This window comes from Crocodylus siamensis, chromosome 1, assembly GCF_052110815.1.
Source record: "Crocodylus siamensis isolate JL-2025a chromosome 1, ASM5211081v1, whole genome shotgun sequence".
In the NCBI taxonomy this organism is placed as follows: Eukaryota; Metazoa; Chordata; order Crocodylia; family Crocodylidae; genus Crocodylus; species Crocodylus siamensis.
Genome location: NC_143395.1, coordinates 364,472,527 through 364,490,282, shown reverse-complemented (window position 1 = coordinate 364,490,282; position 17,756 = coordinate 364,472,527). Strand labels below are relative to the sequence as shown.

The following is a 17,756-nucleotide window of genomic DNA, read 5'->3' as shown; positions in this document are numbered from 1 at the left end:
ACCCTTCCTTTGCCTAAATGCTGATCTGCTTTTTGTTCCCTCCCTGCATAATCTGCCTCTGTACTCTTCTGCTTCTACCCTGTGCTCCCTGCTTTAGTGCTCTGCTTTCTGCTCCCTACCCTATCCAGCACTGTGCTGACTATCCCTTGCCTAATCTGCCATGTGCTGCACACACAGGCTGCCTGTGGCACATGTGCCACAAGTTGGCAACCCCTGCTGTAGAGGATGCCATGAATCAAAACTGTCCTGTTTTTCAAGCATAAAGGCCTCCCTGCCCCTCCTTTTTTCTTTTTTTTCTTTCTTTCTTTTTTTTTTTTTAAGCAAACCATCTGTTTTGCATTCAAAACTTGTGGGTTTGGGGATCCATATGGATTTTTAAGCTTGGGGCTTTGCCATGAGACCTCAAGATGCCTACAGGTGAGAAAATAACTACCTTGTGGTTAACACGTAGTAGGAGGCAGAGGATCTGGCTTCCAAGTCTGGCCCTGTCACTGACTTCCTGTGACTGAGCCAGTCCTGTCATCTTGCACTTCTACTTCCCTGCCTATAAAATGGGGCAGTTATTTCCCTGGCTGAATTTTTTTAATGTTTAAAAAGTGCTTTTGCACTTGACATTCATCCATCATCTGAAGATCCTAAAGTGTTATTAAAGCACACCACTTCAAAATTTTATATGCATACTATTAAAATTTAATATGCGTACTCTTTAATTAAAAATCCTAGTAAATGTGCATGCCAGAAGTTAAGCCATGTTGCACAGATTTATGTTGAAATCTTGAGTCTACACCTTAAAACAAATAAAAAAGAGAATATATTAAATGCTTAACTATCTACATGTATATTTAGGAGAGGAAAACAAATGGAAGCTATATGACTAATTAATGCTGAGATGTGATCTGAATTTTCTTGGTTCTCCTCCTTTATCTTCTTTTTGTTTTAAATTCCTCATTTTCTTTTTAAAAAAGGTTTCAAGTATTTTTTGGCTTGTTAAAGTGAGGAAGATGCTTATGCGTCTATTCTGATTGATTGTAGAAACTGAGTATTAACTGGCATTCCCTTTCTTGTGCCCAGGAAAATGCACACTTCTTTGTTGCAGATATGATCATTGCATCTCTGGAAAAAACGAAGTGCATTATCTTCAGTCATCAGACAGAGTACTGGGGTGCAGATGAGACTGATGGATCAGTAGGCAGCTATCCAGTGGATTTGGAGATGCAATCTTGCACCAGAGTACAGCAATCTGATTCTTGTTCTTCAGACAGTGGTTATGAAGGCAAGAGATTTATTGTTAAATTATAATGTAACTCTTTCTGCCTACCTTTTAGTCTCTCATTACCAAAGAGGAGAGCACCTAAACAGTTGGGACAGATGCTTCTCGGAAGCAGATTCCCTGCCCTCCTCTGTAATATCTGTACCAGCTGCCCAACAAACTGCGGTATAGACACGTGAACATTTGGAACCACTTCAAAAAGGCAGCAGCTGTTATGTTCCAGTTATCACATGTGGACAAGTTAGGAATGCAACAAAACTGCTGTGGTTGCTTATTCTGTGAACTGTATCAGTAATATGATTCTGCAGGTGATATTTGCCTCTTCTAATATTCATGATATATTTTTCTCATTTGTGCCTCTGTTTATGGAGTGTACATAGTGATATGTGTAACTAGAAATTTCATCTCGCATTTTCATTTATAAAAAAAGATGAAGTTAAGATTGAAAAGTATATAACTGCAAGCAACTCTAGCATATGTGTGAATTGATTCATCTTCCTATGTTTCCATTTGCGTTAAGTGATAGTGAATCTCTTCATTTGCCCTTTAGTTTAATTGAAAGATTCAGATCAGTTTCTGTAGTAGGCTGTGATGAATTTTTCCTTAATGTATTGTATATGCCCATGTAGTCTGAGGCAGGGTAACCAAGGCATCTGGTACTGTAGTGTCATTCTACAGTGCATGAATTTGTCCTGAAGGATATTGAAATATTGTGTAATGCACATGTAGGTGATGTAACTTCTTGGGAAAGTTAACAATGGCATGTGTGGGATGAGGCTTCTAGGCATTATGGTGATAATGTACTTCACCTCAAGTAGCCCAGCCCATTTTGGGAGGGACATAGTAAATTATGTTCCAAGTGCTTGTAATTTTAAAAGTGTATCAGATTTTGTGCATGTGAGAAGCAGGGAAGAACAGTAACAGAATATTACAGATACAGGTATAAATACACTAATCCCACTGTAAATGATTTTTTTCCCTCTGAAGGTGGTGGTGTCCTACAGGTCAACTCATCTGTAAATCCAGCTCTGGACTCGGATGATGAATTTGTAATTATTGGTAAGGCTGCCAGATGCAGCTTTTGCATTGGCCTAGATATTTGACTATCTTCAGATAGGTGCATTGATTCCTTTAGTACCACTGCCTCTTCCTCTCCAAAGCGGGGTGTTCCCTTAGGATGTATTTTTAGTACAAATTCACTTTTGATAAAAATGGCCTACAAATGGAAAAAGTTAAAGGCACTTTGCATGAGTATTTGAACTTATGCAAAACCTTGTACACAATTAAGACCAGGACAGGATTTCCTTTCTACACAGGCATAATTTTCAGTGATTGACCTGAAGAGTCCTTTGTGTGTGTTTGTGCTGGGCAATACCTTATTACATCAGGTAAACTGTAAATAGATACATATCACAGAAGAGCTCTCTATCTGTACACTGTGACCCAGGTTCAGTTTCCTGGTGCGCCACAGGCTTCAAGTTGTGACCTTGGGAAAGTCATTTATTCTCACTGCTTCCATTCTCCTTTCTGTAAAATGTGAAGAAAGAGGGCATGGAAGTAGTGGTGATAAGGATGATCCCTTGTTCTTGTATCGTGTCTTTCATTTGAAGAAGTCAGAGATTTGCGAAGAATGGTGTCACTGGTTCCATTTTACAGTTGAGGGGCTCTAATGCTTTGTGAGGATGAGTATGTTAATCATTGTGAGCTGGTTTGCATATGATGGATACAGATAGAACATGAGTGATGTCAGCCCAACTGGAATAAGCTTTCAGTTTTTTCCTTCTCTTCCGCAGAACTTGAAGACTTGGAAAATATTTCATCAGTCCCAGATGACAGGTAATTGTGTTTCTTGACATAAGTAGTCTGGTACTACTCTTTCCTGCCATATGTTGAACCAGCTTTCCAGTTGCTCTTATTTCCTTGGGTTAGGAAGCACATATTGCTCCTAAAGGGGAAGAGAAGGAGGAGTGTTGTTGGACACTGGTTCCTTCAGCTGATTTCTGGAAAAGGAGTTGTGCTCAGAATAAAGTCTGTCCAATATTTAATCCTTGCCAAGAGGGATCATAGCTATGGTACAAGAGTCCTTTAGAACATAAGTATATCAAAGCAAGGTGGGAGGGGTGGGAAGAAAGAAATGTGGAAGGAATATTCAGGGATTCAGAGAATGCAGTAAACCCAAAATGGTGCTTTTTTTTTCTTCACTTCCTCAATTTGCTTAATTTTCAGATCCTCTCTTGAATTGGGCTGTTGTTCTGCTGAAGTAACAGCACAGAAGCTTTACAGATCTTTCAGGAAACGTTGGCTGCAGATGGAACCTGAAGTTCAGCCGTCTAGGTGCCTGGATACAACTGGACAAAAAGTAAGTCTATGAGCAGCAAACAGTGTGCCTTTTATTCAGTACACCAAACCCCGTCATTTTAGTGCAGCTGCTTTGCTGACCTGGCAAGAAGAAAGAAGCAAAGAATAACAAAAAAGTGTTTAAGGCTTGTGGTTTGTTTTTCTGGTTTGTTTTTTTTAAGTTCTGGGACAATATCAGTCTTTACCGTGTTTATAAACTTTGAATCTATTTAAGGGGCTGCAGGACAGAGGAATTCCTGTGAAAGCAGAACATGCTTCGGGAGTTGCTTCTGAGCATGACTAGGGAATGACACTGAGGGGTAATTTTAGTTGTGGATGGTAATTGTACTAGAAATTGTGGAGTATTGGAAGTAACATTTCATTGCATAGTTTACAAAGTCAGCTGGCATCAGTTTGACTTGCACTGGAAGTTCAACTTTACCCTTAAGTGTGACTTTTTTTTACCTTCTGATAGTTTGTGAATAGAAAAGATATTCCAAGGGAATTGGAGTCCAGTATGAATCTGGCAGAAGAAATCAAGATCAAATCCCGATTAAGAGGAACTACAGACTGGGCTCCCCCTAGATCTCAAATTATATTTAATATTCACCCATCTGAAAAGTAAGTCTCAGATTTTGAGTGTCTATCCTTGGATCGTCACTTCTGTTACAGTAGAAGCAGGGGCCAGATCAGGCCTGCTGAAGGCATGGAAAAGACGCCCATGATGTCCATTGGGCCTTGGATTGGGGCTTGTGTTCAGCCCCATGTTTAGGAGCATGTGGTGTGCAAGAGAATAAGAAGTGTATCTTGTTTTGGGAAGGCAGAATAAAGAAAATATTTTTTTCCATGGTTGTGACTGAATGCAGGTCACATGAAGCAGGGGTAGTGTCACGCATTCTTCTCTTGTAACTGAAGCTTTAAACCTGTCACAACTATTGAACTGGCCAAAAGTGGCTGCCTAATGCAGCAGTAGCTGTGACAGTTAAAGTTTAGAGGGGACTCCACTCCTACTGCATGGAGCCAGCCTCTGGCAGGCATTATATAGCATGTCCATGCCTCCATTATGGTATGGAAATAGCTTCCTGACTTTAAAACATGCATCCCAATTTTGGAGGGCTAATTTTTGAGGGAGAGGGGAAGTGTGTGGGGGGTACCACAGAAAAATATACTGTATTTATTTGCATATTTGATCAAATGTCCCAGTAAAAATTACATCAGACATGCTGATACAGCAATAACAGTACATGTACTGTTGGGCAAAATGGTGACTCACTTGATTTAAAGAAACAGCACACCACTGAACTCTTAGAAGTACCAGTTTTTGACATTAACTTGAATGTATATTTGAAATTTTTATTTTTGAGGAAACCTGATTTCCTGCTATCTTTGAGTCTTTTTGTTTTTAGTAAAGAAAGGTGAGTTATTCAGGGGAACTACAAATCTAATTCCACTTAAAGTAATATCAAATGCTCATAGTAAACAAAGTGGAATGCATTGGGTTTTTTTTTTTCATGTTTGCTACTCTATTAGCATGCTATCTGGTGTTTCTGGTAATTGAAAATGATTATAAAATGTTCAGATAAATGTTTTATTTTCCCCTCTCCTACCCCACCCGCTTCCAAACTGATGCATTTTTAAAAAGGGAAAACAGAGAGTATCTGACTTGCATATAGCTTTCCCTAGTAACATACTTTGTGGACCATGCCTAGAATTTAAATAGCACGTGGGGCTCTTGTTTTACAATTTACCCTTCCACCGCTCCCTCTGTTCTGAAGGAAGGTGGGTGTTTTGATTGACAGGGTAAGCCTTGCAAGAAGGAAATACAGGTGAAGGTGGCTGAGGTGTTGGAGAACGTAGGGTTAGAACTACAGGGTTTTTTGGGGTAGGGAGAAATAATTCTTTGTTCCTTCATGTAGGAGAGAAGCTGTTGTAGCTGCCCAAAACTTTACTTGCGTTGGTTGTGGAACCCCAATAGAATGCAGTAAGTATATTAAAAAGTATATGAGATGCATACATGCATCCATGCATACACACACATATACATATATGAACACACATACACCTACTGAGTGCCACACTTATTTGTTAGCCTAAATTTGTGTACCCATAGGATGTTGCCAGGCTTGCAAAACCAATGTCTGACCTAGAAGGGAAAAGTTAAAGCTTGGGACATGCCTAGACGATACACAATTGAATTATATTCCCACCTGAAACTGCTGTAGCTGAAACCAGGTTCCCATCCCCATCTACAATAAGTGCTATTTATGATGCTACACATAATTTGACTTCTCTTTTATACAGAATTTCTAGAATCTGCCTTTAGGCAGTTTGTGGAAGTGGATGCACTTGTACATTACCATTATCTTCTTATATGGGAAATATTTTAAATGATTTTATGAATCTGGGTATATGGGCAGCAAAGAATGTATCTTTCTGAATTGGCATGAAGAATTTGAATATTCAAGAGTACATAAGTAAAACTAGCTCTATACGAAGTGAGATTTACTTGCATTTGCTGGCACTGTTTTCGATATTTTTAATTTTTATGGGGAAGTAGCAGCAATGCTTTCCATGAATTGCATTTATCACATTGCTCTATTTTGTCTTGAGAATAACAAGGACATATTTTCTTTCTGCATGTAATTCAGAATGGAAAACCCATCAGTTTAATTCTTCAAAAAATAATACCTACCACCTTTTCCAAAAGGTCTTGCTTTCTGTAGATTTGAATGGGTTATTACTGGGTAGGCATGTTTTTAAGAGGCAGTACAACTCTTAAATAACAAACCATTCTTCTAAGGTTTGCTTTCATTGTTAACCTTTTACAGAATACATCAGGAGACTCCGCTATTGTGATTACCTAGGGAAGTATTTCTGTGACTGCTGCCATACTTACACACAATCTTCTATTCCTGCCCGAATATTAATGAAATGGGATTTCAAAAAGTACTATGTCTGTAACTTCTCCAAGTGTCTCCTTGACAGTATATGGCAGAATCCCTTTTTCAATGTGGCCTGTATCAACACAACCCTTTATACAAAGGCAAAAGAACTGAACAGAGTCAGGGTAAGTACTTTAAAGTTGTGTGAGTGGTGGCCTGGACACACTAAGATGGAAAAACAAGACAGGTTTATTATTCCACAAAAGACTTTAGAATTGTCATCTGGTGCTGTCTCTGGGTGATCTGTACCATCGGTGTCCACCTTGTCCCATCGCTGTTGCTGGGACCTACCACTTTCATTCACCTCAGACTGAGGGCTGGAAGGTGGAGAAGTGGTTGTCTCGTTGCTTGTCCAGACGTTGGGAACACCAACCACATTCCCCTGATTTTTAGAAGAAGGCATCTATGTATCTGGGACCTGAGTCCCTTTGGGTAATCATCTGCACTGGACACCTGTTGCCAGGAGGCTTCAGCATTTGGTTGCAGGGCAGGGGCGGGGGGAGGCAGGTGCAGCAGGGGCTAGAAAATCCTTGGCCCATTTAAAAATTGCATCCACCTGCTTTTGACAAGTTACTTATGGAAGAAAGGGGAAAACCAAGTGAACAGAAAGGTGTAGCATTGCTCCCATGCAGCCTTCCCTTTGCTCTGGAGAGTGTCACTTGCTTTTGTGTAGTCCCTTATTCTGCAACTTGATCCATGCAGCAATATGAAGTGTTGCAACACAAGGGCCGTATCTTGTATCATGCATTTGCAGCTGGTGAACAAAAATAGCCCACACATACTTGCCAATGGGATGGACTTTTGGTGCATTTGTGCATCTAGTCCACGCTTGTCCAACATATGGCCTGCGGTGTCTGTTTTCTGAGGCCTGAGGTGCTGTGACAGGAAATGGAAGTAAAGACTGTACTTTTGTTTTGGTGGGGTGATGTGATACCTCTTCCTGTGAGGTCTTTGAATATGGCTCACCGGCCCACTGGGTGATAAAAAGTTCAAGATTCAGCCCCACATTCAAAAAGGTTGGGCATCCCTGATCTAGTCTGTCGAACCCATTGCTGTGTGTACATTTCCTATTTTTAGGCTAAGACTAATGTACTGGTAAAATGTTGCAACTATACTGTCAGCAGTTTAAACATTGCTGACAGACCAATTGGTCTTTCTGATTTTTAAATACGTTAGTGAGGCTACTTTGGCTTTATATTTTACATACCGTGTGTGTGTGTGTGTGTGTGTGTGTTTAATTCTTCCCACATCCCTTAGGAAATACAAGAACAGCTTTTGCTTATGAAAAGGCTATTGAAGACCTGCAGGTTGGCTGAAAGGTATGGAGAATGTTTAGACATTGCAGAGGTTCCTAGAAGCGTTCTTGCATGCAGTTTTTAAACTAGTTTTCTGTCTGATCATTAGAAATTCTGATACCTTCCTTCTCTTTCTGTGTAAATGTCAAGTGATAATGTATTTTTAAGGTAGCTTTCTCTCTCGCTTTCCCTTCCCTCTGTAAAAGTCCTCTTGAAACTCGATTGATCAGACTTCATTAATAATTTTCTGACATCACTTATTTTCCTTTTAAGGGAAAGTAAGTGTCTTACACAATATAAATCATTCTCACTTCTATGGCAACTACAGCCAGTTACTTTTTTATGTTGCAAAATGATACCTCTTCCGTAGTTTATTTATTCAGTCTTCACTTAAAACACAAAACAGGCTGTAGAAAACTTGCAGCTGTGATTTACTTTTATTTGTCTCTAGGCGCTGTTATGGTAAGGAATGCTAGAGCAATATGGGATGTTATTCCAACTGACTGCATGTTTGTTTGATATAAACACATTGAAAATTGCTAAACTAAGCACTGCAGCCAAATGGTAAAATACTGGATAACATTTAATGCATAAATCAGATCCCCTTTTTACATGCGAAGTTAGTTAGGAACTTCTGTATGTACATTGACGTGGTAGGTAGTGGTTTTCCTCAGTTAACTTTGTAAGTAGAGTTTAATATTTTATAGTCACCAGCATAAGATGAGAAACTTTTTGTGGTCATTTTGGTTTTGTTTGTTTGGGCTTTTTTGGAAGACATCAAAGGCTTGTTTGTTTAACTAAAAAAATCCAGCAAGACAAATCCTACTGCATTGTTATTGTTGGGTTTTTTTGTTTTTGTTTTGGGGGTGAGGTTTGACAAAAGAAATATCCAATCTTTCCTGCAAACTTATTTTTTGGGGGGGAGGGAGGACTTAATGGAAGATTGGAGGTTATCCTTTTATGTAAGAGCTCTGATACCTAAACAATTAAAGAATAGACACTTTTTTTTTTTTCCTTTAAGCCATTTTGTTCAAGTTTGAGTTCAGAAGGTATTATGAAGGTGGTGTTTTCATTATTTGTCATTTCACCAGAGACCCTTCCAAAAAATTTTGCAGCAGCAACAAGGGGAAAAACAAGGCTTTGTTGAACTTCTGTAGTTAAAAAGAAGCAAGAAAAATAACCGTTGTTTCTGACGCACAGGAAAAGTCTCTCAGAAAAGGGCAGAAATATAGTTTTATGTAAAGATTCATAGGCCCCCTTTTTAAAATAAATTCTTCCATGTGTATATTACTACCAGATTTATTTTCTCCCTTGGTGACTGTTGAAAAAAGTAAGCAGGTCAACTTGTAAAACTTGCTTGAAATTTGTCCTTTTGCAGTTTGGCTCTTTTCATCTTCCTTAATCCTACAGGGTTCTGAAAGAATATGAACAGGTCCCCTGCCACCTGACAGAAGAGCTGCATCTGTTTTCAATGGATGATCTGGTGAAGGTCAAGCGAGGGCAACTGTTGCCTCTCCTAAGGGACATTCTAAAAAGCTCCACCTCTCATATAGAAAACTGCGAGGTAAGGAACTGTGTTATGTGCAGCCTTAAAAATGCACACAATTGTCATGCTTCTTTTATATTAACCTTTTTATTAAATGCAACAAGTAATCTTGTCCTCAACTTTTCTAGCTCTGTCAAGCAAAAGGATTTATTTGTGAATTTTGTCAAAGATCAGATTTGCTCTTCCCATTTCAGACTGCCATATGTAAAAGATGTACTGGTATGTTTCTGACCTAAGCTTTTTCCTCTGGGGTGAGTGTGAGTGGGCACAGGAGATGGGGGTAGGGAAGGTTTCAAGCTCTGATTTGGCAAGGTGCTTAAATTTGTGGCTAATGCATAAGCATGTGGGTAGTCCCATTGACTTCAAACTGTCTTGTCTCTGTGAACTTTTATTCCAAACATGGGGGCATATCTGAAAAGAACTTTTGGGAGGGGGTGTGTTCTCTTGGTGTGGATTTACCTTTTAACCAGGGATTAAGGTTGATCCAGCAGTGTATTTGTTGTAACAGATCTAGCTAGACCTGTTGAAAACCTTCCAGATGACTTCATTGGGTACTGGACTGGGTAGAGTTTTAAAATATATTTGTACTCTACTGCGCATTTTCATTTCTGCCTACGTAAAAGACCATCTTTCAATAAATGCAGTTATTTAGTACCGCTTTTCTCATCTGGTCTGTTAACAGCTTGCAAAGCATGCTTTCACAAAGAGTGCTTCCAGTCTGAAAAGTGCCCCAAATGTCTGAGGATAGCTGCACGGAGGAGGCTGTCAGAAACTTCATCACCTGTGCCTTTCTGATGTGGGATTACTGTGAAGATGCTGCAGGCTTCTGAGGAAGCTGGAAACCAATTCTTACGATGTTTGCCTTTAAGTTGGATAATGTTGTTCTAAACATTGCTACCATTTCAGTCGCATGACTTCTTTTAAAAAAAAAAAGAAAAAAAAAGAGTAAGGTTAATATTATTCTCACTAGGAGAGATGAGCATTAGTCTTTTAAACTGACCACATAAAAAAACTGTATTAATACCATTGTTAACATTTTTGCTGCTATGTGTTTTTACTGTTGTTTTTTTTCCTGTATTTAACATTTTTTATTTTATATTTCACATTTTTAGACCATTCTACTCTGTTACTTTTGCATACAATATATAAAAATAGTAAACAGCATTGGGAAATTCTCAATCTTATTAGATTTCTTTTACTATAATAAGAAGTGATAACATGTGAGCAACTTTCCCCTTTTTATATTGAAATGCTCTGGTAGAATGCCTTCAACTTTAGAAATATTACCCTGACATTTTTTTCCAGTTTACATGCTTGCCAAGATTTAAAAAAAAAAAATCACTACTCTTATAATGCATGCGATTCTGTTCCACCCTGCTTGACTTCCTGAAAAACAGCTAATGCAGAAGGTCAGTGGATTTTCTTCCTTGCTACTTTTTTTGTGACCGTCTTAAGGGTAAGATAGCAGCATGTTACAAAAGTAGATTCATAAATGGATTTTCAGGGACTTGAACAGGATGGAATAGAATAACAGTAAGTGTTTAAGACCACTTGGATACCGAAGTCTTGGCCTCTTGGTCTCCAGGGTGGTACTTTCCAACTTGGGAGATGCCAGACTGCTTGATAAGGACAGGGAAGAGATGCAGGACTTCGAGGATGCTGACGTCTGCAAATGAAGTATTGCTATCTTTTTTTGTTTGTTCATTTAAGTTGTCAGTTTCTGTGATTGGCTTCATTTAGAAGCAGCATATGCATACAGAAGCTTCCAGCAGCTTGGCTGAATCTGCCAGTGTTTTGTGTGCATGTCCAGCCATCAACTGTTCCTGTGGTATTTTGGCTCAGCCGTGTCTAAATGGGTATCCATTCTCCTGGGCACTACCCCCGAAGCTTTTACAGAAGGGATCGTCAGTTATTGTAGACTTTGACATAAGTAACATGGGCCAAAGACACTCTTAGGCTAGAAAGAGGTGCCACCAAACGAAGTGGATCAGCTGTACCACAGTGAGTCACAACACAGCTGCTCTGCTTCATTGCACAAGATGTATGTTGCCCCTTGTCCTGCCCTTGATGATGGTACAGGACAAGGGGTGATATGAGGCAGTTTTGGGTGAGCAGGTCTGGCTGAGAGAAAAAAACTGAGGCTGTCCCCAGTGAACCAGACCCATCCCTCGCTATGGGTCTGGCTGAGTGGGGAATCCTGACTTCCCCACTTATGGAGAAGTGCACCAAGATTCCTCAGCTTGTCTTTCTGAAAGCAAGGAGAGACAGGCAGGTGTGCTGGGAGCTTGAGCAGCTCTCAAGCCCCAGGATACCTGCTTAGGGTGGGTGGACAGTATGAGCAGGTCAGGCTACCTGTACTTTCCTGCACAGAGCTAGCAGACATCTGCTGTAATAAAGCAGCAGAGCCTGTTACTACCTCTTTGCCGTACTACTGATTTCCGCCCCTCTCCCCCCCCACCCTTTTTTGTGGCACAACAAAGAGTAGTGACATCTGCTTGCTCACAGTTTGTTCCTGGTAGCACAAATGAGAGTCAGGTGATGTTTCCACCCTTGGATTCTGGATCTGTGTCCTTTTGTTCTGAGCTTAGCTTCTTTGTGCACTCCAGTTCCTGTTTTAAAAAATATCCCCTTTTTGTACTAACACAAAACAAAACTCTGTGACCAGGATCTTCTTGAAATTTGCCTCCAAACTGAAACTCTTTCACAACACACATTACAAGTGGAAGGCAGGGTATAGATTTACCTGGTAGATTAACTGAATCAGAGATGTGTACGTTTTTTTGCAAGTCCAAGCTCACATCATCAGATGCTGATGCAAGGAGCTTGGGCTCTCAAGAACTTATGCACCTCTGAATTAGTTAGTCATCTCCCATTTGCTTAGTTTTATCAGGTGCATCTGCACCCCATTTTCTTCCTGACTTGAGACCAATATGGCTAACTACCTCTCTCTGCACATGGGAAGTAGGCACACTTAATGCTTCACATACAGATTTATTTTTTTTTCTTTCTTTAGTTGAAAATAAACTTTAGTGACTCATTGCGTGGAAGATTATCATCTAGTACATGTAATCTCCAACCAGATGCTGGGCTATACTGAGCAAGTGATGTTAAATGATGAAATGTGGCAAGAGGGGCCTACCTACAGAGTTGGCTGTCTTTTTAATATGTTGCAAGTGTAAGTTTACAATTGTAGCACTTGCATACACAACTAGATCAATCCCACAAATGGATTTGCTCTAGGGATTTACTGTTTGTGGAGGATGCAGTTTAATTTAAGAGTCCTTCAAGGTGTTGTGTACAGTGCACAAATAACAAAATAGCCATATAACTGTGTTCTGCATTGGATATGTCTATTTCTGAAGATTATTCTCATGAGTGAGCTTTACTGGCACAACATGAAAGGAGTTTTTATGAAATGTTTTCAGAAAGGAGATTGTGTCTGAGTCACTTCTGGCACAAGTACTTGCTTCAGCACTGAGGTGGAGTTCTGAGTACCCGATGCCTAACCCAGCCTTGTAGGCATCAAAAGTCCCTTCAAGCTAGAGTCAGTCTGCCACCTGCTGGTGCCATATTCCCAAATCGTGATTCTCAAAACTCCTGCTCAGTGACTGCCTAAGGGTGCAGCCAGAAGTGCAGCTCCCTGCTGTAACCGAGAACACTTTGCAGGAAGCCCTCTGTGTTACAAGGATCCCAGGGACCAAACAGAAGTTCACTGTTAGTTCCAGGGGGGAGAGGAATTGAGCTGTGACTGGAAGCCTGCAGCCAGCTTCCCCTAGGAATGGCCTCCCCTCTCTCTCCCAGCCTGTCCCTGTTTTCAGATTGGGAGTAGGGAAAGAGAGCAGAGGGAGCTTGTTCCAGGGTTCCCCCGCTGTTGATGAAGGGTGGGGTGGGTGAATTGGAGTCCTCTGGCCTCAAGGGGCCTCTAGTATACCCACCTCACTCTCCAGTGGGGGCTGAAAAAACCCAACAAAACTTCCCTCCACTCCCATTCTGAAACTAGTGACAGGCTGGGAACGTTTTGGAGGTGCCTGATTTCCTGAGATGCCTATCGTTCCTATTCCTATGTGCCTACATGTCTGCTTTTGGCCAAGCCTAGAACTGCTAGTTATGGTGCTAAGTAGCTGGGTGCTCAAATCAAAGATCTGGCAATGCATCTGCAATCAGGAGTTCTATCTGGTGCTTCTTAGGGCTTCATAACCCGGTTTTTAAGCTAGAGGGATTAATATGTAGAGATGCCAAGAGTAGACCACTGTCAAGCATGGCTCATCCTGCAGTCTATCACGATCAAACTGCTAACACCCTGGCAAAAATCCCAGAGGAACTCCTTGAGAATGAAACCAGGGATAGACCTGGAAAGGGACAGGTGTGGAGATGGGGAACAGACCCATAACCTGGTAAGTACTGCCTATCATGTATTGCTATGTAGGACATCATAGTGTAAAAATGTTGGGTTTTGGCCAATACCTACCATGTACTACCATGGAAGTACTACTATTTTATACCCTGGGATGTAATTAGCTCTGAGTAACGGCGGAAGTTAGGTAATAAGTTTCCGTAACTTACTTTCCAATTGGTGTGAGGAAACAAAGGCACACACAAGGGTCTTTGTCGACACTCACCTGCCTCTGGTGTCTGAAGTTCTGTGCACAGATTGTAGTCACAACCGTCAAACTCCTATGTACCCACATGATTGTGGTGGCTCATACATACCATAGGTGACATGAAAGTGCACATTCACCTTCTATCAGCTGACAGCAGGAGCTTTTCTCCATTCAGCAGAGCTTGTGTGTAACTCCTTGCTGTCAGAAAGGTGGGTTCTACCACTGCAGAGAAACTCTTGAGGGTAGACTTGCCAAGTTTTGCTGAGAGAACCTTGTAGCATACACCAGATCTCAGGGAAAACACTTAGGAGGGAAGGAAGGACAGTTGTCCTTCTGAAACAACACAGAAGATCCAATGATGGCATTACCTCGTACTCAAACCTCAACCACCACCAATTCATTTTTTTTTAAATAATGGTTTTAGAAACAGTGGTGAACGTATCTATTGCTTCTAGATAGTAGATCTCATGAGTGATGGTATGTCGATAGGTGCTGCAAGATTTGACACAAGGCCTCTTTTCTGTACCACATACCACTCAAAGTAGAATAAATTTAATAGGAGAAGCAGAGAGACTGACCCATAAGGTGGGTGGCCTGAGCTACCTGCTAAGTAGCTCAGCACCATCAGGACCTGGTTTATTATCTGTGTCCAGGGTGGACATTTAACACCTAATAGAGGGGTGTCAAACTCAAATGAGCTGGTGGGCCAAACCTTGACTGCAGGGTTTCCTAGGGGCTAGATGACACCCTTTTGCATCAAGCCTTGTGGGGCTTTTTACCATGGCTCCCAGAGCTGCTTTGCCAAAAGGGGGTTAACACTGACTCCTGTTTTTACCTGTGGCAGGATTTTCTGGGGTTTTTTTGTGTTTTTTAATCACTGCTTGGCATGCAAATCAGCAGTGGGGTGGCAACAGTGCTAATTCTCATGTTCGGGCTGTGCTGACACAGGACTCTGGCAGCTGCTGTGAGAAGTCCTGCTGGCCAGATCCAGAACTAGCATGTCAAGCCCACAAGAACTTCCATGCTCAGGACTCAGCCCATCAACTCATTTGAGAGAAGCCATACCAGCTGGATGACACATTTCCACAGGCTTGTTCTGGCCTGCACCCTGACCTAGGGGATGGAGATGAAATGGTTCCTTCTTCATAAATGGATATAGGGGAAAACTCAGCACTTGCATTGGATTCAGCTGTACTGCAGGGGAAACTATTGATACCTGCATTTGCTGTCTTGTAAAGATGGAAGATAAAATCTTAATATTGTACACAATGTTCTGACACTTGTATGGCTTGAGCTGACCCCCAAAATTAAGCATGCCTTCCTCATTCTGTATCATTAACTCATTAACATTGGAGGAGGGCCCGCTGAAGCAGCATATATATATATCTTTTTTTTTATTAACTGTTGTTAACAGATTACAGTGAGTTTAGGCCTCAATGTGTTATCATAATTTAAATATAAATTTAATAGGTCTATTTTTAAGAAAATGATGCCTGAAAATACAAAGTCTGATGCCTACCATGCAATTTAAATAAAAACTTGTTGAAGTCTTGTTATCTACCCGCACTTGTCAAATTTGTGTTAACAAAACACAATGTTTTAAGCTTTGTGAATAATTAATGAATTGTTTTCCACCTTAATTGGGCTTTTTTGGACTTACAACTGGAAGGGACCCTGTGAGTCAATAACTCCGCTCCCGCTGTGTTTCAGGTCACTGTATCACATATAACGCCCTTTATGAAATTTTATCAAGCTCTGTCTTTAAAACTAGGTTGGTGCTTATCTTCCCTGCTTTTCCATTTAAGCACTGTTCACTCCTCTCAAGAGTAGAAACAGTCTTCTGATTCCCAGCTTGAGCTTAGTGTTACCAGATTTGCCCGCTACTTTGGGGTACGCTCATTTATTAGGGCTAGGGTCTTGGTAATTCTGTCAATGTGCTACTTGTGTTACTTGTGTTTCTATATGGAGCTGTATCTCTCCCTTCTGCAAGCCCTCACCCCCAGTGGAGCTATCTTGCAGGACTCAGTTCAGTGGGGCTGGGTTCCTCCAGTCCCCAAATCAGTCATACACACAAACACATTAACATGACATGCCTGACCTGGCCGGGTTGATCAGCATGGACAGGCTGACAACCTCATATGCCAAGAATCAGTTCATCAGAGCAGCAACTATTACAGTCAGACACAAGCACACAGTTAAACAGAATACCTCTGAATCCAACTGGGTGTCCAGATGACACCCTCATGGGCCAGCATTCAGTTCATTAGGGCACGTCTGAGCCAAACTGGGTCAATCAGCCTGTACAAGCTGATCCCCTTATGGGTTTCAAACTCAGCACGTCCCAATCTTTTAGCCTTTTGATGAGCAGACCCCACAGTATTTTTGGGCTACACAGGGATCTTTAGCTTAGGTAAAAGGAGCATTACTGCAGAGCAAGTGGGGGAAAGAGAAGTAAAGAAGGAAAAATATACCCAATTGCCACCAGTTTGACTGTAAAAGTTATTTATTGCTAAGTAGATGAAATATATAGTGACACTAGTAGTAATAGACATGCAAAGGAAAAACAAACAGAAACAGTTACAGTATTACCCTGGTTTCACTAAGTATTTGGGGAAACTTAGCTCAAGCTTAACTAATACAGTTCAGGTTCAGAAATCTGTGCTTAGAGACAGAGAAGAGAAAAGAGCGAGAGCTGGGATCTCACCAGTCCAAGGCACTCGGGTTGGAAAGCTGACAGGTCAAAGTTCTCAGCACGATCCTTGAAGGGAGACGATCTGCCTCCTTCAGCGTCTCCAGAAGAAAGCGGGTGGTGTCAGCACACACTGCTGCTTCTTTTACAGAATTTATACCCTCAGTTCAGTTTCTTTCAATCATTCTTAATAGTGTAAATCAAATTGTCTTTTCTATTGACAAGGGGTTATCTGATTGGAACATCTCAGGAAACTGATTCATACTCAGGAAACACGTACTTAGGAGCCAGCTTGACATTCCTATGGATAGCAGATATACTGGTGGGATATCTCCTGGTGTCTTCAGAAACAATAGATAGATAGCTTGCAGCATCAGAGTTTTAGATTTTTACTTGCTGTGAACAAGCCTCATCTTAGCATGACTTTTCCAGATCATACTATAGTCTTTTAACAGACTTAAGGCACTTATTGGAGTGTTCATAACCTGTTGTGGAGAGGACTTCCACCAGTCGTCTCGGGAAAAGTATGACAACACTTGTGGACAGGGCTCCAATGGGCTGGACGTTGTGATGAACCCTGTACCATTGTTCAAATGTTGCCCATACCCCCTCTGACTCGGTCTATTGCCTCAGCATTCCCTAACCCAGCAACCGAGTTGTAGCCAATTAAGTCTACATAGGCCTCCCATAGTGGGACCAGGGAATGTACGGCCCGAGATGCCTAGTAAACTTACTCTTGCTTAGAGGTGTGTGTGTGGGGGGGGCGGGGAGGAAAAGTCCTTTGTAAAGCCAGGTTAGAACTGGTCTGATAAATGCTGAGCTGGGTGTGAGGGTTGATGAGCATTCGGAACACAGCTTCCCCATCATGCAGTGCTTCACTGCTCCCCTGATCCCAGAATTCACTGCAGTCTCTGCTTCAGGCTTTCTGTTCTCCATCTCATGTAAATGAATGGTCATCTGTTCCCATCTCAGATGCAAATGAGACCTAGGGCAGTTGTTTCACTTTTGTCACCCTTATCTGGAGGGTTTTAGGTGTGTCTCTCACTGCATTTTAATCAGTTTCTGTTTTGGTAGAG

At 41.2% G+C, this 17,756-nt stretch overlaps 1 protein-coding gene across 2 annotated transcripts in view; it reads left to right on the top strand.

Annotated features, from left to right (window-relative positions):
* Positions 1 to 15,538, top strand: part of RUBCNL (rubicon like autophagy enhancer) — a 39,840-nt gene extending 24,302 nt beyond the window's left edge. For both annotated transcript variants that reach the window (XM_090025710.1, XM_090025720.1), the window contains 11 exons: positions 1,072 to 1,273; positions 2,258 to 2,329; positions 3,064 to 3,106; positions 3,497 to 3,629; positions 4,083 to 4,228; positions 5,524 to 5,588; positions 6,436 to 6,674; positions 7,807 to 7,868; positions 9,255 to 9,408; positions 9,519 to 9,609; positions 10,073 to 15,538. In XM_090025710.1, coding sequence (XP_089881836.1) covers positions 1,072 to 1,273; positions 2,258 to 2,329; positions 3,064 to 3,106; positions 3,497 to 3,629; positions 4,083 to 4,228; positions 5,524 to 5,588; positions 6,436 to 6,674; positions 7,807 to 7,868; positions 9,255 to 9,408; positions 9,519 to 9,609; positions 10,073 to 10,185 — 1,320 coding nt within the window. In that variant the 3' untranslated portion in view covers positions 10,186 to 15,538. The remainder of the gene's footprint in view (positions 1 to 1,071; positions 1,274 to 2,257; positions 2,330 to 3,063; positions 3,107 to 3,496; positions 3,630 to 4,082; positions 4,229 to 5,523; positions 5,589 to 6,435; positions 6,675 to 7,806; positions 7,869 to 9,254; positions 9,409 to 9,518; positions 9,610 to 10,072) is intronic.
* The last annotated feature ends 2,218 nt before the right edge of the window (positions 15,539 to 17,756 follow it).